This window comes from Zingiber officinale, chromosome 4B, assembly GCF_018446385.1.
Source record: "Zingiber officinale cultivar Zhangliang chromosome 4B, Zo_v1.1, whole genome shotgun sequence".
NCBI classification, from domain to species: domain Eukaryota; kingdom Viridiplantae; phylum Streptophyta; class Magnoliopsida; order Zingiberales; family Zingiberaceae; genus Zingiber; species Zingiber officinale.
In genome coordinates, this window is record NC_055993.1 from 133,614,261 (window position 1) to 133,637,778 (window position 23,518).

Genomic DNA, 23,518 nt, shown 5'->3' on the forward strand with positions numbered 1-23,518 from the left:
CTAATTTCAAATACATGCACACCTTTGCTATTCAATAACTTTGCCTACTCCAAATTGGATATATTTGAGTCATACTAGACAGTTATCCACCTTGATTCAACGTGTTAATAATGTGATGTTTTCATCCCGACAAGCAACAACATCCTGAGGAGCTAATGCAGCTTAGAACCCGATTCTTGGAATTGAAGAGCCTTCATTCATTGATATGTTATTTTAAATCATTCTCCGATCCTATGGAACATTGGAACCTGTAAACTCTCGGTAAATTACCTCATTGCGTTTGACATCAACATATATAACTTCAGTTTTAGTATGCAAAGGTACATTGCCGCACTGATGGACAAATAATCTGTAGTTTTAGGGAGAGGTTGAAATCCCCTGGTATCTGCCTTCAAAGTGAGAACACTGAGAACAATGAGAACAAGGGTACTGTTTGGAACTGAAATGGTTGATTTGTAGTGAAAACTGCATATAAATTACTAATGTTTGGGCCAACAGTTCTCGTCAGATGGACCAAGTTAGGGACACTTGTACTTCCAAGAAATTCAGTATTCAATCGGTTACTCATCCAAAATAAAATTCACACAAAAAATGGTACTGCAGAGAAAGAAAGTCCAAACTGGAGATGCCTGCTGCATTTCCTGTAACACCTATTTTGTGATTTTCTTTATAACAAAATTTACCAACGCCCAACCAAAAGCCAATGTCTTCATAATTTTTAAAAGAAAAATCACGTGCAACCAAAAAAAATTTTTAAGCAAGAAGAAAAAAAGTCCATCTGACAACACGTGAGACTTTGTTCTACCCTTTCTATTTTAAAGGTGCTGCACCAGATAATTATTAATTTCGTTGATTTACATAGGAATATCTAAAATGATCCACGCACGAATAACAGGAAATAGGCATCTTAAAACTACTCAGAACTTTAGGAAAAATAATATTATTATTGATAAAAACTATCTTACGACATTAAACGTGATGCTTTTATAGGCTTCAAATTTTAAGACTTAAAGAAATAAAAGAATTCCTCACATATGGACCTAAATTCTTATTTTGTAAAGAAAAAACGTTCTATAATAAACGTAGATCGTTGAAAAAATCCGATTTCAAATCCAAATAAAAAATTATGGCCTCCAACAAATTATTCTATTAAATCTGAATCAAAATGTCAGTCACATTTGCAACACAAGATTTATTATTCATCAGGTACTTGATGGAGTGAGTAATCACTTCAATAAAACACAGGAGATGGTGGCGGATCGTCGGGTCCAGGCAATGGTATTCTCTTCCTTGGGAGCATAGGAAACTTCATCTCTTTCACTGGTTTTGAGACTGACAACGAGTGAACCAGCGAAGAAGAAGAGCCATCGGCAGATTGCGTCAAGGGGCGCGCACAAGTCATCGAGCAGAGCAGCACCAGAATGACTACAATCGCAGCCATGGCACGGCCATGAAGGCAAAGAGCAGAACCAGAGCTTGCCATGCTAGGGATCTCTCTCTCTCTCTCTCTCTCTCTCTCTCTCTCACTCAGAGATATATATAAAATATGATCCCTTGAATGTACTCCTGCGGCGGGGGTATAATCAAGCCCGGCTCATAGGCTTAATAGCCTATACCTAGGGCCCAATTTTATTGGGCCATTGATTAATTAATTAATTAAAGATATTAAAAAAAAAAAAAATTGGATCATTAATATTAATTAATTATAAATATTAATTTATTAATGATATCTTATTAATTAACTCATTATCTATTCTACTTTCTATTTATACCTTATATCATCTTTATTTCCACATTAATTGTCTTCCATAATTTTATATGAGATTATATTATACCTTAAATATAATTCATTTCTTAATTGACATATTTCTTATTTTATTATTATTACTACTATTTTACAATTAGTAATACTATTCTATTCAATTATATGCCTTATAAAACCTAATAAATATTTTTCTCAATATAAAAATTCTAGTCATTCTCTCATCTTTAAGTCCTTTTTCTTTTCTCATCAGAGATTTTATATGTTTATATTTTCTCATCGATGATATTTAAAATAATATTTCTTCGTTCTCTTTCCATTTCTTCCTCGATAATAATATGAATTAGATAATAATATGAATTAGAGATTTTTTTTTTATCAAATAAAATGTTTTATCAAAAATAAAATTTTTTTAAATTAAAATTAATAAAGTCTTATTTACATACTAACTAGAAAAATTAAATAATTTTAAAATTTTATAAATAAAAATAAAAGTATTGTCAAAATATTAACTAGAAAATTAAATTTTATAAAAAAATTATTTTTTTAAAAAAATAATATTTAATTTTAAAAAAAATTAAACGTATCATTCTGGATCCAAATTCAAATGAAAAATATTAAAAAATAATTTTAAAATATATTTAAAAACTTTATTTTTTTTTATTTATTTATTTTTGCCTAGGGCCTCAAGTAACTTGAGACGACCCTGGGTATAAGAGTTCAGATCCTCTGTCCCCATTTCTCCCTGTCCCCGTGTCCTATTACCGATCGGACAGATCAGATTAAATCTTAAGGATGCTTTGCATATCACGAGGATACTATACATATATTAAAAATGTCATGATACCTTGAGATTTAATCTGACCAGTCCGATCAACAATGGGACACGGGGACAAGAAAAAATAGGGACAGAGGATCTGAACTCCTGGGTATATATATAGAGAGAGTACATGATTGTGCGTGTTGCAGTATATCAGATTTCTTTATTTTTTTTATTTTTTTTTATTTTGAATATATATATATATATATATATACACATGTGATACTACAATACACGATTGTGCGCGTTGCACTATATCATATTTCTTTATTTTTTCTTTTTATTTTTTAAATTTTGAATTAAAAAATATTTTTTAAGATTTAATAAGTAGACTTCAGGCTACAAGTACCTATTTTTATTGCTTTAATAGGAAACTTATTTCACCATGAAAGCATACATTGAATGCATCTAATATTTTTAGTGAAACAAATTGTTTTATCACATAGTTTTAAAAAATTATTCTCGAGCTAAATACACAGGAATTTTTTTTTTACCACTTATTAGTTATGTCCATAGAAGTCCTTCTGGAGGATAAATAATAAAATAAATAAATTATTCTTGCTAGGATAGGCATGGAAGAGAAAAGGAAAGAAACAAAATAAAAAGCCTACCTTAGTTAAACTACGTCTAGAAGAAAAGAAATAAATTAATTACGAAGGATAGATAATAAAAAAAAAATAGAGAGGGGCTATCCACACCTCATGGATCACTAAACATATCCTATCTTTTTTCTTAAAATATTCTTAAGTAAAAAGTCTAAAACGTCTTTTTTATAAAATTTATATCTCCTTCCTCCGTCCTTCTCTTTTCCTCTATTTTTTTCTCTTTATCTAAACTTTAACAACCTAATAGTGTCCAAAATTTTATTTTTATAACAAATCAAATATGATGTACCATGAAGATCCAATTCCAACGAACAAGGTAGGCTTATCTTTTCATTTTTTTTCATACAGTATAATTATATATTTATATCATTGCGATTTGAACTATAACAGTTTGAAAGTTATTCAAACGCGCAATGTTCGGTCATACCAAGCCAAACACTTTGAGCAATGTACGATTTTTAAAAATCGAATATAACGAAATATGTTCGGTTGATTGTTTCATAACATAGCTGAATATGTTCGATATCTTAGTTTCGAACATGTGAGTCATGTTCGCCCATTTGTAGCCGAACACTGGATGAACAATACTAATGCGTATTTTTACATTTTGTAAAGTTATATTTGTAATGTTATAATATTTTCTGATTTTTATTAAGAATCAAAAACACGTCCTAGGAGGGTAGTGTCACTGGTCCTATGAATAATGAGATAATAGTGGATTATACAATGGTGTTCACTATGAATGAATATTTTGAATCTCATGATGCACTAGTTGCTTGGGAACATAAGGTGGCAAAGGAGAATAGAATGGTTGTAGTAGTGAAAATGTTAGACAGTGGAGATAGTGAGAGACGAGCTTGGTTGTTTTTGGCATGTGAACGAAGTGACCAATATTGTCAGCCCAAAGAGAAATTGTTTGAAGAATGATGTGAGAATATGAAAGATGAAAAGAATGTGGTCCGAAAAGTAAGGAGTGAGCTCAATGATGTTATACATTTCTCCCTCTGCGGACTCCCGTGGTTTGAGCCTTCAAAATGTATTTGTATTGCACTGAATGGAAATCATTTTGTTCAAGTACATTTATTTTCAGTTCAACAATATTTCTTAATTTATAATTTGTTGCATTACTAGTTATTCATTTTTTGTATATAGGTTTTTTTACGCGAGGGTCATCCATTACCTCCCGTTGTTCACAAGTGATATCGATGTCATTTTTCATGCGCAACAGGATGAGATATTGTGTATATTCATCAACTTGCACGGTGTAATCATATGTTAGGAAATAGTAGCATAGTTCATAGCATAGACATTGTTCATTTGGATGATCATTGAAATTGTTATTCATTTTGGATGATCAATGTTTGACTTGATAACAATTTGGATAATCATTAAGATTGTTATTTATTTGGATGATCACTGTTAAATTTAGAAAAGAACATGTTATTGCATGCTAAGTGTAAACTATTCATTTTGGATGATCAAATCTCTTTCTTCCTTTCTCTCACCTATTAAATTTTATGCAATACGAATTAATTTTTTCCAAAACCTCTAAACCACCATTAGTAATATCAAAAATAACAATGATGAGCATATTTAGACTTCTTGTAATTTTAAAAATTCACAGAACCAGAAATGGTTGCAATCTGAGGTCTCTAGGTTGATTAGTAGGTTTCCACTGATCAACCTAGAGACTTCAGATTATAACCATTTCAGGTCCTTTGGAATTCTAAAATTACAAGAATTCTAAATATGTTCTCTATTGTTATTTTTGACATTCCCCGTGGTTATTCAAAGGTTTAAAAAAATAAATTTCCTTTTTTTTCTTCTCTTTTTTTTTTTATTTTTTTTCAACCCTATTATAGGAGATCATACCCACATTGGCCCTGATATCTCTTCATATCAAGCTCAATGTGGGCCTGATATGGGGAGATAGCAGGACCAACAATAGAAAAAAAAAAGATTTATTTTTTTTAAAACCTTTGAACAACCAGTAGGAATGTCGAAAATAACAATGGAGAGCATATTTAGGCTTCTTGTAATTTTAGAAATTCACATGACTTAAAATAGTTACAATCTGAGGTCTCTAGGTTGATCAGTAGGTTTCGACTGAAATTCATCGATCAACCTAGAGACCTCAAATTGTAACCATTTCAAGTCCTGTGAATTTCTAAAATTATAATGAGTCAAAATATGTTCTCCATTGTTATTTTCGATATTCCTACTGGTTGTTCAAAGGTTTTGAAAAAAATAAATTCTCTTTTTTTCTTCTCCTTTATTTATTTTCTTTCTCAACCCATCAACCCTATTATAGGAGATCAGGCTCACGTTGGGCCTAATATCTCTTCATATCAGGCCCAACAACATAAAAAAGAAGAAAGGAAAAAAAGAAAGATTTATTTTTTTTCAAAACCTTTGAACAACCAGTAGGAATAATGCCTAAAATAACAATGAAGAGCATATTTAAACTTCTTTCAATTTTAGAAATCCACAGGATCTTAAATGATTGCAATCTAAGGTCTCTAGGTCGATCAATGGGTTTCGATCGGTCTAGACTCCTATGTTCTGTGCCTTCCATCAGTCCGCAACCCACAACACCCGTGACTGTCGCGGAGTCCCTGCAGTCGCTCAGCCGACTCCCAGAAGTTATCGCCGTCGATCAGCTTCCCCCTAACGACGATATGGGCGGCCTAGCACCGGACGGCGAGAGGAGATCAGGCGGTCATCCGAGCGGCGGCATCATCATCAAGCAAGAAGCAACAATCGCACCCAAGACTCACACGAACAAGACAGGCCCTCCGCTCGGGAGGAGGAAAATCGAAGTAACGCTGCTCGGGGAGTCTCAAATAAAAAAAAGTACTCCTTTCAGTGTTTGTTGGAGGAGGGCATCTTGTCAAAGAAGACCAGGCCAATGCGGGATTGAAACAGGTAGGTGCCCAGCTCAGATTGTTTGGGGTAGTAGAAATAGTGGAAGACCCGAGGGGTCAGTGGGATGTTGTGCACGTGAAACAACACTACCACGCCACACGGCAGGCGAAAGGAGTTGGGGACGAGTTGGGCGAGTAGAATTCAAAAATAATTACAAACTTTGGTTATGAACGAATGGAGGGGAAACCGGAGACCGGCCACTAACTGATCTCGGAAGAAACAAATAGTGTCGGTTGACGGGTTGTGTGGCCAGTTGGATGGGCCGGCTAGGACACTCTCGTGGTCAGGCAGAATGCCAAAGGCATTAATAAGAGTCGCCGCGTCGCATGCGTCACCCGCGTCAAACCTGATCTCCATGGTGGTGTACCAGTGACCAGGGGTAGGGTCGACTGGCTGGGAGGAACCGACCATGATCGGGAAACGAAGAAGACGAAGATGTGAAAGGAAAGGTGGCCGAAAAGAAAACAAGACTGGAAAAAACGGCGATGGAAAAAGAGCAACAGGGAAACAATAATGGAGGGGGCGAGAGAGAGCTTACAAGGGGGAGGAGATCGTTGGACCACTGAACAAAGGAAGATCACTGGAGCACTGAACGCGAGCAACCGCCAGAGCACACGAACACGAGGGCAGCAATTGTGGAGCAGAAGTCGGCGAGGTGGCTTTATAAAGATGGAGCTCGGCTAAGCGGAGCCATCCGATCTAAGGCACAGGAACCGAAGTACACATCCGACCGTTGAATTCGAACCGTCAAACGTCGCATCAACAGCTGTCACCTCGGAAGTGCGGTGACTGCGCCGGCAACACGTGGCACCCTCCCACAGGGCAGGATTTAATGGGCGTGTGCTCGGCCTTAATGAAGGTGATTTGCGCGTATCACGAGGATCAGATTCGGATCGCGCCAGTATTAACGGACCGGCTCGCACCCCTTCAAAAGCGGCAAGGGAAAGTACCCAACATATCCAAGGACAAAAACATGAGACACCGACCGAAGGAGAAAGATCAGTCCTACAGAGACCGAACGGAAGCCCATTCATCTACTAGCCGACCGACCAACTCCTCACCAGGCCACTTGTCTAGTTAGTCGGACTTGCAACCTCCTTCGACTAGACTTGAGAGGGAGACACGTGATCCGGTTGTAAGACGAGGCCCGCACCCGCACTGTGAGGAGTCAAAGGAGTCAGCATCCAGGGTAAGTGTCCGACCAGGCTGGCTACCCTCCCGATCAACAGGAAGAATAGCCAACCTGGCACCTCGGCAGCTCGGCCTGACGCCGAGTTTCCGACGCTCATAAAGCAAAGAAAGAGACGAAGGCCGAGCGGCCATCCCGCTCAGCTAGCAAGAGACACGACATCGACCCAACAGTTAGGGCTCCCTCGCTTGACAAGGTGGGGTCAGGCATTAAATCGTCGGCCGAGCGGACATCCAGGTTTGATCTAGATGTCATCTGGAAGACGTTGGCCAAGCGGTTCCACCTCTCGGCCTGGGGGAAGCGCTAGCCGAGAGGTTCCCCCGCTCGGCCTGGTAAGAGACAAAGGGAGTGGTTGGCGATATCTTCCTAGGGACCGGTGCCATCGACAAGAGGCATGGTCAACAACATGGTTAGACAGAGAATTGTACGGTGGAAACTTCCACTGTCACGTCAGAGATATGCTTGTGTTATTAAGGTATGGTGCCAGACATGCTTTTCTGACAAGTCCATTCCAGATATGCTTTGAGGAGCGTGCACGCTTCGGGGAGCGTGCGTGCGCCTCTGGGGAGCCCTATATAAGGACCCCCAGATTTCGACTGAGGTATGCTCACTTCTTTACTGTAGCTACAATTCTCATTTCTTCTTTGCTCTACTTCTTTCTGCCGGAGATTTGACTTGAGCGTCGGAGGGCCATCGCCGGGAAATCCCTCCCCGACTCGGCATTGTGTTTATAGGTTCACGGAGGTGAAGGATCTACGTCTTCGGAGTCTTCGACCAGTCAACATGAGCGCCACATCCCCAGCCTCCATCGACTTAGCACTCGGATAGGATCAATACATTTCTAAGGGACATAACTTTGCTAAGTTTAATTTTAACTTAGCATTTTCTTTTTCTAGATTTCCTAGATCCTTAGAAAGAACTTTAATAAATTGAAATAATTTTCCAGGAGGTAAGACATGTACCTCACTTACCTTATATTCTGATTCTCCCCCTTCGTCGATACTTTCTTTAGAGGATCCTCCCCTTTCATCGATGCTCATCTCTGAGGAACTTTCAATGTCCCTTTGGTGATCTGCCATCAGAGTTAGTTCGGCGTAGGCCTCGATCTTGGACTCAGAGGACGACGACTCTGAAGTTCCTTCGTGCTGCTCCAGGAACTTCTCCCAAAGTTCCTTTGCTGATTCGTAATCTCCGATCGATTTACTTCTTGGGGTGGAAGTACACTGAGTAGGCAGAACTCAGCTCGTTCGTTCGCTACGAAGTCTGCTTGCTCCTTCTTGGTCCATTGGTGCTCTTCCTTTTCATTTCCTTAGGAGTCTTTGGGAGCTACAAAACTATATTTAATTATTAACAGAATTTCAAGATCAGTTTTAAAAAATACCTCTATGCGTTTCTTCCAAGACGCAAATTCTCCCTCAAACTTCGGTGGGAAGATTGTCGGTCTGGCTAACGTTTCGGTGCTTCAGTCGGTGGTTAGTCCTTCTAAGATAATTGGACTCTGATATCAATTGTTGGTGCAGCGGAGTCGGCAATAGGAGGTGAATTACCTGTAAAATAAAATGTTTTTCTTGTTCTTTCAACTCAGATTTGTAGAAACAACATAATTATAAAAATTAAATTAAATAACCACAAAATGAAAGAAGAGGGACAAGATTTACTTGATTACAACCTACGTGGTTGTTAATCCAAGACAAATGAAAAGCTCTAAAAAGTCTCCTTCGACGAAGGCGAAGAAGCCTCTTACACTCATTGAATGCTCAGACGTTGCTAGGAAATGAATACAAGAGTTGATGCATAATTCCTAGATTCAGAGATCTTTTTATAGCTCCTGGAAATTCTTATCTCTGGCTGGAAGACCCCTCGAATAAGCTGGAAGGCGGCTCTAGCAAGACAAGAAAGGATAAAACTTTATCCTTTGCCAACGACACTTTTGCCCAGTTGAAGGTGCCCTCCAAGTTAATTGAAGGCGCCTTCCGTGAAGGGTTGAAGGCGCCTTCAAGCTATTGAAGGCACCTTCCACTAGAAAGGCACGAGGGCACCTTCAATCCACTTGAAGGCGCCTTCAGCAACTTCTTCCGAGCTCCAAGTCTTCTCCTTTGGCTCTTCCGCTACTCCGTTCACTTGGGTGATTCGGCCAACTGGAATAGGGCTCACCTAAATCCATTTTCCGACCTTCTCTTCGAGTAGTCTTCCTCCCCGACTTCTCATCCCTTGGACCGTCGCGCTCTTCCTTCTCGTTCGCCGGTATACTCTTCCGCAACACCTCGTCACTTGGATATACCGACCCAATCGACTCTCTTCCCATGTTATTCTTCTCGCTAGCTGCGTCTTCCGCTCAACTTCTTGTGTTCCTAAGCTCCTGCACACTTGGACACAAAGATCACATACACAGGACCTAACTTAACTTGATTGATCTTATTAAAACTACCACGGGGTACCGACAAATTGCAGGTAGGAAGATAATGATAAGATTTTGTCTGGTTTTTAAGGTCATTAGAAAGGGTAATATAGGAATTTTATGGGGTGTACTTAGAAAGAATTGTGATAAAAAAAAAATTTTTGATGAGCGTATTTAAAAAATAGGAGGTGTTTAGTAATTTATAGGGTATGGATAGCCGCTCCCTAAAAAAAATGAGTTATTCTTGCTAATTAGGACGTGGAAGAGATAGGGGAAAAAAACAAAAAGAGAGACTATCTTTTAAGTCATTCTTGCATATAGATTATGATAGATTGACCGGGTGAGTAAAGGAGGGATTTAGGTCAAGAGAGATAGGAAAGGTATATAGCCGGGTTATAAACTTGGTTGGGTAGAGCCCGTCCGAGCATAAAGACATTTAGCCTTCTATAAGATTCTCAGCAAAATACCGACCAACCACAGGCCGAGCGAGCACCCACGTGCTCATATATACTCGGGCGGGCAAAGCCCGCCCGAGCATAAAGGCATTTGACCTTATATATAACTCTCAGCATATAACCAGTCGATCGCAGGCCGAGCGAGCGCCCACACACTTATATATGCTCGGCCAGGCAAAGTCCGCCCGAGCATAAAGGCATTTAGCCTTATATATATAACTCTCAGCATATTACCCGCCGACTACAGGCCGAGCGAGCACCCACGTGCTCATATATGCTCAGTCGGGCAAAGCACTCCCGAGCATAAAGGCTTTTAGCCTTATATATAACTCTTAGCATATAACCGGCTGACCGTGGGCCGAACGAGCACCTACGTGCTCATATATGCCTGGTCGGGCAAAGTCTGCCCGAGCATAAAGATATTTAGCCTTACATAAGAATTTCAACATATTACCGGCCGATCGCAAGCCGAGCGAGCGCTCACACGCTCATATATGGTTGGTCGGGCAAAGCCCGCCAAAGCATAAAGGCATTTAGCCTTACATAAGAATTTTAGCATATTGCCGGTCGATCGCAAGCCGAGCAAGCGTCCACACACTCATATATGCTCGGTCGGGCAAAGCCCGCCCAAACATAAAAGCATTTAGCCTTATATAAGATCCTCAACATACTGTCGGCCAATCACAGGCCGAGTGAGTGCCCACGCGCTCATATATGCTCGGCCGTGCAAAGCTCGCCTTAGCATAAAGGCATTTAACCTTATATAAGATTCTTAGCATATTGCCGACCGATAACAGACCGAGCAAGCACCCACGTGCTCATATATGCTCAGCCGGGCAAAGTCTGTTTGGGCATAAAGACATTTAGCCTTATATATAACTCTCAGCATATTATCGGTCGATCGCAGGCCGAGCGAGAGCCTATGCGCTCATATATGCTCAACCGGGCAAAGTCTGCCCGAGCATAAAGACAGGTTCAACAGAAGGTAATCCTAACATACGGTCGGTTCGAACGACCGGCCGAGATATATTTAACAAAAAGCATTCTCAATAGTATATATGGTCGGCTTAAACGACCGACCGAGATATATTCAACAGGAGGTATTCTTAACAGTATATACAACCGGTTTGAATGATCGACTGAGACATATTTAACATAAAGCATTCTCAACAATATATACGGATGACTTGAACGACCGGTTGAAATATATTCGACAGAAAGCATTCTTAACAGTATATACGGCTAGCTCGAACGACCAACCAAGATATATTCAACAAGAAGCATTCTTAACAGTATATACAATTAGCTTGAACGATCGGCTGAGACATGCTTAACAGAATATTTGACGGAAAATATCTTCTATAAACTTCTTCAATTATAATGACATGTCCCCATTATAAATATAAGTCATAAACGACAAAATGGGTATATCTGGGGTACAGAAAAGATTCCTTAAAGGATTATTGCACGAAGTATAGAAGATGACTTGATCTCCTAACAAACCCTAATGAACCGGGGATCACTTTATGACTACGGAGGTCACGTAAGGTAATATAAAAAGGTGGATCCTCTCCGTTGGCAAGGTACGCAAGTTCTAGCATCTAAATTCTATTTCACTTCAGTTACTATTCTTCTTCTTCTTCCATATGTGAGAGGAAATGACTTGAGCGTCGGAGGGCTTAGCCAGAGATTCCCACCCCGGTCTTAGGTTATTAATATTTTGTTGGCTCGTCTCACTGTGTGCAGGAGCATTGAGGAGTTTCTTCAGATCTTCAGAGTTCATCTTTAGGCCATCATCATTCATCAAAGTTAGTCTTCATCTTCGTAGATTTCAGACAAGATCACTTGCCAATTTAAAATTCAAAGGATAAATAATAAAATTTAAGTCATTCTTGCCAATTTAAGTCATGCAGCCAATTAGAAACGTTGCTGCAACGTTGAAGAGAATAGGAAAATAAAATAAAAGACTGCCTTAGTTTACCATCAAAATAATAATAATAATAATGGTCAAGGTTAATAGTGAACTTAAAATGATTAGTGTTTCGGCATTTTGCTTAATCATGAGAAAAGTCAGATCTGAGAGCATGAATGATTAAGGAGACGTTAGTTTTGATTTGAAATGATTTTAAATTTTTTAGATCCATCTGTCAGATTCGAATGAAATTGGTTGATGAATCTATATCATTCAAAATTTTAAATTCGAATATTTAAAAATTTAATATTTTTTAAACCAAAAAATCCTAGAAACTTATAGGTGGTGTTAATTAGTAATATTATCATAAATCTTATAATGAGCTTGTAATATTTTTTTCAAGTCTTTATAAATTTAAAAATTCATTGCTCTCAATTTATATTATTAAATTTAAATATGAGATAATGAATACATTAAAAAGACTTGTAAAAATATATTAATTTTAGTTTAAAATAATTTAGAGTTCTCTAACTTCATCTATCAATTTGAACAAAACTAATTGATTGGCCTATACTATTTAGAAATTCAAAATTTAGATATTTTCACAATTAGGGAAATCTTAGGAACCTTTATTTAGTGAATTTCCTTGTCTTAGATTTTATAATGAGATTGTGATAATATTTTTTTAACTTTTTATAATTTTAAAAATTTATTATTCTAAATTTATGCTATTGAATTCAAATATAAGGGCATAAATACATTAAGGAGCCTTGCATAAGTATATTAGTTAATTATTTTAAATCAAATCAATGTATTTATGTAAATTTCTTTAATGTCTGAATTCGATAAAATAAATTGAAATATATAACAAAAATTTAGAGATGCATGCACATGAATTCATATAATTATTTCATGGAAATAATGAAGGGGTATTATGGGAATGTGATATATATATATTTTTTGAAATTATGAAAGTTAAATTATTAGAACTTCCTCGTGAGGTTATGTAAAATGCCATTATTGTTTTGTCCACTAATTACTCTCTTCCACTTAAAGTTTTTTTATCACTTAAAAGTTATAAAAAAAAAAAAGAATTATAGGGCTAGGTATTAATCCTAAATCTTGTATCTTTAACTATTATAAATAGGTGGAATGTATTTATGAAATAATAAAAAAACATTTATTTTCTAATGATGTAATTTAATTTTAAAAAATGAAGTACACCGTGGATATTAAATTAGTATAGGAATAAATAAAAAATTCTGGGGTTCGTTGTGTGCTTAGCTTCTTATTTATCTAATTGATGAATCAAAATAATACTATCTATCTTCAAATTTGTTGAATGAAACCTGAATATTTAAATTCTAAAAAACCAAAACATTGCTTTGAAGGGAAAAAAAACCATTTCACCTAATTAAAAAAAAAAACACATAGCACATGTTCAATATACAGGCAAGGCAGGATTAGGATTAATCACTGTCAACCCTATTTATATATATAATCATTAAATTAATTAATCAATTAATTAATTAACCCATTTAATTTAATTGCTGGATTAATCAATAACTCTTAATTAACCCAAGGCGGCAAAACCTCCCCCTTTCATCATCTGCCGGAACTCCGTGAAGTTGACCTTGCCGTCGCCGTCGACGTCCACCTGGCTGATCATCTTCCGGCACTCCTCCGCGGTCCGCCCCTGCTTGAATCCCAGCGAGGCGAGCACGGAGCGCAGCTCGTCGACGGTGATGAAGCCGTCCCCGTTCTGGTCGAAGACGTTGAAGGCCTCGCGCATGTCCTCCTCCTCGTCCCGCTCGTCCATGATGGACTGGTACAGCGTCCCGAACTCGTCGGCGTCCACGCACCCGTCGCCGTTCACGTCGATCTTCTCGATCAAGGCCGCCAGCTCCGCCTCCGGGATGTAGATTCCCAGGTTCTGCAGCGAGTCACTCAGCTCCTGCTTCGTTATCATGCCGTCGCCGTTGCGGTCGAACATCTGGAACACCCGCCGCAGCTCCGCGCTCTCCATCTAATTAACGCACGTACGGATCGATCGACGGAATAGGGATCGAGCTAGGATTATTGCAAATAAGGGAGGGAGAGACAGCGGCCACTTGATCCCTCCTGTAATTGAATATTGTGTGGAGGTATAGTAGCGGCCGGCGGTGGCTTCCTTATATCACGTCCGTCTTCCTTTTCTTCCTGAGGCGTCGCGGAAACGCCGCTCGGTCGGTTTTAGTTCCTTAGAAACCGCGTCGAGCTCATGTTTTTAATTTAAAGGAAACGGTTAGCAAGGGACGGCAGCCGTCCAGTTCCATTATATGTGGACTCCGTTGGACAGGTTTAATTAATTGCAGTCACACGGCGGCAACCAACCGCTCGGCCTAAATCCAACAGCAGAAAAGTTGTGGGTAGCGACGTTAAGGAGGGTAGCAATTAAAGTAGTCTCACGTGGTGGCACGTCAGGCCGACCGCCAATTGTGCTTAAATAATTGATCAAAGACCATATACGACGGATATCATACATCAATACTGCATCTACCCATTAATATCTTTCGGAACAGATATACGGATCATAGCATACGTCAATACTTCGTCTACCTACATCTTTCGGAACAGAGTGACATTACTCGTCTTATAATCGATCCCATGATAAAACGTGAATTAGAAGATAGATCATTCTCCATCATTAGCTAATGAGAGCGGTAATCCCCACTTATTTTACATGCAGAGACATCACTATCCACCAAGCGCGGATCAGAAAATCTGAGCTGCTCCTCGGCGTGGGCGAATTCTTTATGTTTCTAGCCATGGAAAACTCGTATACACCATGCGTTATATTATGTATTGGATATCTTGATCGGTCATACACTTTCAATTGTATATCTATATTTATCTTTATATATATGTAGGATCGACTTTAGAGGGACCGCTAATGTAGTAGTTTCACATGTAGTGGACATCTTGAGGTCGTCTATACAAACAGTTGACTAGTGCATAGTAAAATTGCCATCATAAAATTTGAGAGTTAAATCTAAACTAGTAACTGAGTATCTATCTTCCTCCGTGTGCTATTCAACTGCTTAAGATTAGTTATCACCTGTAATTTACTTCTTCTATGTTGACATAGAGACAGACTGACTGAGATGTTGGGAGAAAGCGACGAATCACCCCTTTACCATCCTGTATTGAACATCTTGATACACTACAACAGTATCCAACTACGCACGAGGTATCTTTTTGGCGACAATTTACTTAAACAACTCGTATGACACCATACATATGTATAGCAAGTTTAGCATTTTATTGATTCTCAAGATATTATAAATTAGTGCTTGAAACTGTCATCAATATGAATCCGAGAAAAGATCGAACTACATTTAATCTATTGTACATAATACTGTTCTGCATTATAAAAAATTATTTCCACAATTCAAACATGTAGCTTTTAGGTCACATAATAATTTTATCATTACGCCAAAACATTCTTTCATATTATAAACACGAATATCACAGTAAAAGAAATATAATATACAAAAGAGTTTTTGATAAAGAAAGTACCTAACAATGGATTGTAATAAAATAGTAAAATATAAAAATAAAACATCTCTAATATACTTATAGTAAGTAAAAAAAAGAAGAATGTACAACAATATAATAATGTAATTATTCAAAAATTGACAAAAGGTATATTTCTTGTTTTTTTAAATAATACGAGACGGTTATGTAGCCCTAAGGTGGATGACTCTTCCCTAATTACGAGTAAATCCAAAAACACTCACAGTAAGACATTGATAGTTGAACCTCTACAAGTCATTCATCACTATAGGGATATGTGTGTCCCAAACTAAATGCTCAAACCATAAACCCTCAACATGGTCTTTTCCTCCCATCTTTCATCTTTTATAGAATTACTACCTTAATGATCCCCTAGAGCCCGCCCCATGGGGGCGAAGGAAGATAAATGTAACTACACAAGCAAGAGACGCATGATGAAATGCATACTAGGTCATGAGTTCCCGGGACTCAACCTATGGTCATTACGTCAAAAATATCATACGTCTACCGTCTACGTTACGTTCTGAGAGCATCTTTCAACTTTTAAGTTTTCACTTGAGCATGGTAAACTTTCAATCTCCATATCACTTATTACCTATCGTATATTTATTTCTATCTACGTTATCACATTTATCTTTCCATGAATAAATCCTTCAATAGTAAATCACCAAATCCAAGTTTGCATAGCCAAAATCCTCACCACTATTAGATAACAATATAATGACACAAAAAAAAAAAAATTAACCACACAATGCACATTGATACGAAGTCGTTGGATGCTAAAAGCGCTAATCATATAACTAGGCTTGAAGTATTCGCTTTTGAGCTTTTATTTCATCATTCACAATAGTGTCCCTTTTGGTCATTTTATTCATATTGCATTTTCAAATTTACACATCTTATAGCCATTTTACATTTAAAGAGTCATTAGTTTAAAGAAATACCTTTTATATTAGAGTTTTTATAGCACATTTAAAGAGTGATTGGTTTGAAGGAATACCTTTTATATTAGAGCTTAAGTATTTCTCTAATTTTAACAGTGCTATTACATGTCTTCATAAGGAAGCTTACAAGCGTAGATGTTAAAAACACGTCAGGCATGAAAAATAAGTATCAACCAGTAAAAACTAGATTACTACTCATTTAACAACTCCCTCAAGTGGATTCGCATAAGAAAGCAACAAGCCAATAGTAAAACCCAACCATTTTGAATTTATTTTATTAAATCAAAATTGTTTTGGCCTCCTTTAAAAATAGTCATTACAACATATTGGTCTCCTTTTAAAAACTAGATTTACTATTTTTTTTCTTGCCCCTAAATTAGATTAAGTCTTTAAATAATGGTAGACTGTAAATGAATGTTTGTTTTTCGTATTTGTTCTATACTGTATTGACAGAAGAACAAAATAATATTGGATTCTAAAATCAAGGAACCTATATCAAGTTTCATTTTTTTTATATCTATACACGATCTATGAACAAGACGTCAAGAAGTAGATTTTACCCACCTTACAAATGTAAGGAAAGATTCAAAAAGCTCACATGGTCGGAGTGCTCCTTTTGGCCGAGTTCTCTACATAATCAATACAAGTATAGTTTAGAAAAAGCATAAAATGTAAATAATACATAATAAAGAAATACTACATCAATACATCTATTACTCCTATAACCAAGATTAATGGAGCCCATCTTGATTCATAAATCCATGTACATTCCAATTTAAAGAGTAACATCTTAAATGAATGTCCAATCCTAAAATCTCCAATTTAATAAATCACATGACCAATCAAATTCTAAAATGGGAATTAAATAAAATACACTCTTACCTAGCAAGGGAACCAAATGTTAGGATTCCAACGGTGCAAACACTAGCCTGAACAATGAACACTAATTAGGTCCAATCTAGGTAATCATTCAACAGTTCGACCAAGGAAAATGCTCATTGGATCATTTACCCAAATTTAATCGTTATCAGTTGCTTTCCAATACAAGGGCAGGCCGGTGCACGAATCTCCCGTCAATGCGGAATCCCGAAAAAAATGGAGTTCTGAGGAAAGGTCTATTGTACGTAGTCTTACTGTGCTTTGCATGAGGTTGTTTCTAAGATTCGAACTCATGATCTCCAAGTCACACGATAGCAACTTTGCCCCTTGCGCCAAAGCTCCCCTTCTTGCTTTCCAATCCAAGGGAAACCCTAAATCAAAAAAGTAGGTAGGAGTGGAGGAAACTTGGCCATTTATGTCATCAAGTGGAGGTCAGCTACCTCTAGTGTAAAAAAAAAAAAGGGTGGCCCGTGCATGAAGCTCCTGCTATGCGGAATCCCGGGGAAGGATCCATTGTACGCAGCCTTACCCTGCTTTTTTTGCAAGAGGCTGTTTCTAGGTCAGCTACCTCTAGTGTGATTAAAAAAAACAACTGTGGAAAGAGGGTCTGGAATGAAGTGAAACCGGAAGAGAGGGAAGGAAGCTAGGGTCACTGTATTGTCGGAGAGGAAGGAAACTAACACTTACTAGTGGCTCCGATCCACATTGTATGGAAAGAGAAATCAACAGAAGCAAATGATTAATCTTAATAAACATGTGCGAGAGTCGACAATAGAGCCTCATGTGGAGTGGTGTCCAGAGTGCACAAGTGATTTGGTCTAGGTGGTGCCTTGTGCATGCATGACAATTGGGTAGTAGTAGAAGCGCTCTGCGAGTGCAACAAGGAAACCATGACAAGTTGGTGTTACACAAGATGCATGAAGTGACACTCCATGCATTGGTGTTGTCCGAATGTGTGTTATTATTGGGTGGCACTCCATGCATACCACACCTACTTGATGGATTGAATCAAATCCTAATTAATCTCAAATGGCCTTTCAAAAGATAATAAGTTGCTTTGGTTCTACTTGATTGGTGTCTAAAATCTGAAACAAATTACGACTAGAAAATTAGATAGAGCAAAAATTCGATATTCAACATTTAAACCTTGCAAATTTTGGTATCCTTGTAATGCTAGTATAAAATCTTCATTGGTCATCTCAACTTTTTCTATGATATGCTTATATAAGTTTGATATGAAATTGATCATTTTGCTCTAAAACTTTGGACATCTGTCTTTCAAATTGCATTCTTGTTATTCACTTTTAGCTTTTCTTGCTGAGTTCCAAAACTTTGTTTGCCTCGCTTCCATGTTAGTGTGCAAGTCTTTCAATTTGGGTGGAATATGGTGAAATACCACATAATATGTGAGGAGTTCATCTTGCATGTGTAAATCCAGTACTTTGTTGTCGATTTAGTAATAAGCATTGTGAATGTTGGTTATAAGATATGTAAAACTAAAATTATCAAACAGCTGTAAATTTGAATGTAAATATAATTTTTTTTTATAATCCAAGTATTGAGCCTTCACCCAATTAATCCTAGAGGTAAACGACCTTCCCTCCTTATTCGCCTACCGAGTAAATATTTAGTACAACTTCTGCACACTTAGACGCCGGCAAATTTGAATGCATACTTGGTGGAAAAAGGTCATGACCCCGAGCACCTCCCATGACCAGTCGCATAGTCATTTGTAGAGAGATAAATCACGGGTGACTTTGCCTTTGAACAATAATCATTGCATGGGGAGGGCAGGAACTTGGCAAGCATTTCACTGTCAGGAATTGACCTCCAGACCTCCTTGTGGCAACACTCCATGCAATGACCATCTGCTCGTCCCGTGGGAACAATTTGAATGCATACTTGCAAGTATGAAAGATGGTTGATATTAGTGAAAAATGGAAAAACCAAATACAACATAGTTTTAGATCTGGAGCATACTATAGTGTTGAATAGATCAAGGATTATCTGAAATTTCCCAGAGTAGATTCTTTGAAACTTAATCAATCATGATGCAAAGGCGATTCGCTTGCTCCCAACGCCTCCGTCAGCCCGTCCCCAGATCAACATGGAAGAAGTAAATCACATGTGGCTATTAGTCTTGGGTAATTGAATAGCGCATAGGGGAGGGCAGGCACCCAAATACTAGTCGGGATTGAACCCCCCCAACCTTATAGTAGCAATACCACCATGCGCTAGTCAATTGTCCATCCTGAGGGGACTGAAACATAACCAATCATGAATTTATCTATAGAGGTGTGACAACAATTGGAATTATTCAGGTGCCCGTATATGAATCTTATCCAGACATTGAACTCTATATTTCAATCATCTACTCTTTGCTTTTTGCTATTTGCTCTTAATGAAATCTTCATTGACATCTCCTTATTGGATAATAAATTCAAGAAATCAAAATGTCAATCCTTACCACCCACAGTTCCGTTGGCATTTTTTGGACATTTTGCAAACAACAATCCAGAAACAACAATTGTCGGCGCATAATGAAATTCTCCATGAGGTGTTTTTTAATCTATTCATTTCTCAACTTGTATAGACTGACGGAAGCTTGAAAGTGAAAATACTCAACAGTTGAAACAAACCTGGGAGACAATCATGTCCAAAATGTATGGTTCCTGAACTGTGTAGATATTGAATCTGTTAAAAATTTCACAATCTCTTCTCTCTCAACTTCCTTTTCCTTTTTAAACTCTAGATGACGAACCTGACAACGCAAGCATTTTAATATTTTAGTATGAGGAAACAAAAAGCAGTTTTATGATAGGTATCATTTAACTGAATGTAGATAAAAAATAGACTCGCGTATAAAAAAGCAAAAACGTTATATGATTTCTTAAACTTTCCTCCGATTAATACCAAATTTAACTATCTGAATGAAAAATACATTTACTCACTTCTTTTCTCCAGCCTTATTTCGCTCTTCTGGTGTCTTCCTAATTTTGACATTTTTACCAATTGTGCAGTTAGTTTGATATTATCAAGCTACACTTCGTGATTTCAAATTTTACCGAAGTGCATACTTTGTGCAGTTGAGGTTCCAAAAGTACTCTTGCATTTGCTCAAAAATCTCAACTTGGAACTTGTGGAAGAGAAACGGAGAAGGGCTGCCATCAAGATGGAATCCTATAGAAGCCGAGTCTCTTGGGCATACAACGGGATGATGGTGCCACGTTCTTTCAAAGATGGGGACCTAATCCTTATAAGAATTAAGCATGTGGGAGAAGTCAGTAAGCTCAACCCCAAATAGGAAGGATCACTCATGGTGATTTAAAACCTTATTCAGGAGCTTATTACCAAGGAAAAGTACTCGAGAAGTCGTGGAACACTTTTCACTTACGCCCATAGTACTACTTTCTTACGGAACCTAAGGCCTAGTACTCAATGTCAAAACCTAGTAGAGTGTTACCTATACGCAAGGTCTACTCTTAATATATTATATTTTAAATTGTAGATGTTGATTCCAATAAGTGGCTTGTTCCTTATTACCTCTCTCCAACCTCAATGGTTCACATGGGGGTCACAGGATCTAGTTCTCTATTATGTGTCCCCGACTTCCTTAGTGGATTACCTAAAGGTTATGAGATTGAATTCTCCATTATTTGTCCTTGACAGGTCAAGGGATTGAGTTCTCTACTACCTCCCCTTGACCTTAGTGGATTACCTAGAAGTTGTGGGATCTAGTTTTATACTACTTTAGTTTGAATGAAACTCACAAAATAAAGCAAGGGAATAAATGCAGGCTTGGATAAAGAAAAGATTTAAGTTAAAATGCATATACTAGAACCAAGAGTCTAATTAGGCTACAGCAGTATACATGAAGCCTTGGGAATATCTCAATTTGCAACCTTTTAATATTTCTGCTGATTGGGAGTATAAACTAAATAATTTTGAAATCTGCATGTAAATAAAAATCAGATGATCGGAGAATTGTTTCAAGAAATTCAACTTTAACTAGGGAAATACTTGTCACTATATAGTCACCTTCCAAAGAATCAAACATCATATAAATAGCTATTAAAATGGATCAATATTACCTTCACTAGGCTTCCTTGTGATAGACCAGCTTCAGTTATTATAACTAGACATTTAATATCATTCTCACTAGCATACTCATATTGTTCTTTGAAACTCGGATCTTTCTGGGGAAGAAACTCAGCCTGAGAACAATGTATTTCTTTTTTTTCAAAATAATACAAATTTTTGGATAAGAAATTCCACAACAGAGTACTAGGATAGCTGAACTTTTCATAGTGATGACCTTTATGTTAGCTTCCCAGAACTCTGCAACAAGTTCCATGCGCTCCTGCAGCAGTCCACCCCCTCCCCTTGAGCAGACAAGAACATGGGTATTTGGTTCATATCTGATAAAGGAATTTTCAAAGCAATTTACTTCTCCAAGTTCAAAAAAGAAAAATCAACAACACTCACAAGAACATTTAGCACTTGTAATTATTTTAAGTATAGAACAGCTTTGTGGAGACCTGGAAGGCATTATTTCTACTGAAGAAAGCAAAAGAATTTTCTCCAATGCAAAGCTAACTCCAACAGCACCAGGTGAGACAGATCTCTGCAAAAAGAAACAGCATCACAGTTTTGATAAGGAACCATAGCCTAACTTTAAGTAAGAATAATCCTATGGCAAATCACTTGACCGAGAAATTGTACAACAAACAAATGTGCAGATACACAAACCATACAAGTCATAACAACACAGATCTATAATTGATTGGTAGCGTGATTACATTACCTGAACACTAAGGCTATATTTACTTGAGGGAAAAGGAATTAGGGGAGAATAGAGGGAGAGAAAAATTAAAATTTGCTATTTACTTGAAGAAACATATAAAAAAGAAAACAAAAGAAATAGGGTTTGTTGCTGGATCTTTGAATTGCTCAAGCCAAAACTGTGAAGAAGCTCACATCTTTGATTTGCAAAGTTGACACCGATGTAGAAGGGACTACAAGAACCGAATTGAAACCAAGATTGGAGGGCATGGTTACAGTCAGAAGACTCCTAGAAATGCATTAATTCTAATTTGGTTTGAATCCAAAAATAAATCTAAATCCATCAATGAGTTTTGGTCAAAAGTGATAGTCATAAAATGTCTAGAATATGAAATTTTCAACATGGTCAGAATTAAGGGAGTCCCACGGACATACTGGTATTGTTGTTGAGTGACTATAATAGGCCCAACTCTACCCGTTAGTTTGTGTCAAATTTATTCAAAATTAAATATATTTCAAAAACTCATAGTTACCTATCTAGGATGTGAAACCAAGGTTGGAGGCATCGACACGACCCCGGCACCAGACCCGCGACAGCTGGGAGGCATCGCCGACCCTGCGGCCGCAGCAGAGGGGTCGCTCCACCCCACGGTTGTAGCGGACGGTCGCTCAACCCCGCAACAACAGCAGAGGAGTTGCATAGCCCCTGTGCTGCCACCGCCGACGTGTCGTGCAACCCCGCGGCAACTGCGGGGATCGCGCAACTTCACAACCGTGCCGGAGTCACGCGACCCTGCGGCCACTACTGAAGGGGTGCGCAACCCCGCGGCAACGCTGAAGTCGCGCGAGCTCGCGAGTGGTGTCAGATTTTGGATTTTTTTTAATTAAACTTGATTAATTATTTTAATCAACTTCTATCTATGATGAAGATAATCTAAAAAGACTTTATTAAACCCTAATAAAATTATCTAATTAATTTTATATTTCATTTATTTTAATTTAAAAACTATAATAAAATTTTATTTATTTATTTATCTATTTTCATATCTTTTCTTTTTTAAAAAAAAGATTATTTTTATATTATTTATTTTTTAAATATTTATATTAAATATTTTATTTTTTAATTAATATATTTTATATTTAAAAATTACCGAAACTATATCAGCATAGCACAATATGGTACCGAAACCATATCGTTCTGATCCAGACTGAAATCTCGGCACGGGTCAAAATTTTAAACCTTGCTAATTATAGTCATTCAATGACACGCATAGGTGTAAACCTTGTGAGCC

General features: G+C 37.5%; 2 protein-coding genes across 5 annotated transcripts in view; both read right to left on the minus strand.

Annotated features, from left to right (window-relative positions):
- Positions 1 to 13,502: 13,502 nt before the first annotated feature.
- Positions 13,503 to 14,317, minus strand: LOC121977996 (calmodulin-like protein 3). Its single transcript, XM_042530393.1, has one exon. The coding sequence runs from the start codon at positions 14,090 to 14,092 to the stop codon at positions 13,640 to 13,642; it is 453 nt and encodes a 150-aa protein (XP_042386327.1). The 5' UTR covers positions 14,093 to 14,317; the 3' UTR covers positions 13,503 to 13,639.
- A 2,642-nt stretch (positions 14,318 to 16,959) lies between these two features.
- The window catches only part of LOC121976845 (eIF-2-alpha kinase GCN2), a 100,725-nt gene continuing 94,166 nt past the window's right edge, over positions 16,960 to 23,518 (minus strand). For all 4 annotated transcript variants that reach the window (XM_042529226.1, XM_042529227.1, XM_042529225.1 and 1 more), the window contains 5 exons: positions 21,983 to 22,068; positions 21,760 to 21,862; positions 21,536 to 21,658; positions 20,084 to 20,205; positions 16,960 to 17,194 (listed from right to left, as the gene is read on the minus strand). In XM_042529226.1, coding sequence (XP_042385160.1) covers positions 20,095 to 20,205; positions 21,536 to 21,658; positions 21,760 to 21,862; positions 21,983 to 22,068 — 423 coding nt within the window. In that variant the 3' untranslated portion in view covers positions 16,960 to 17,194; positions 20,084 to 20,094. The remainder of the gene's footprint in view (positions 17,195 to 20,083; positions 20,206 to 21,535; positions 21,659 to 21,759; positions 21,863 to 21,982; positions 22,069 to 23,518) is intronic.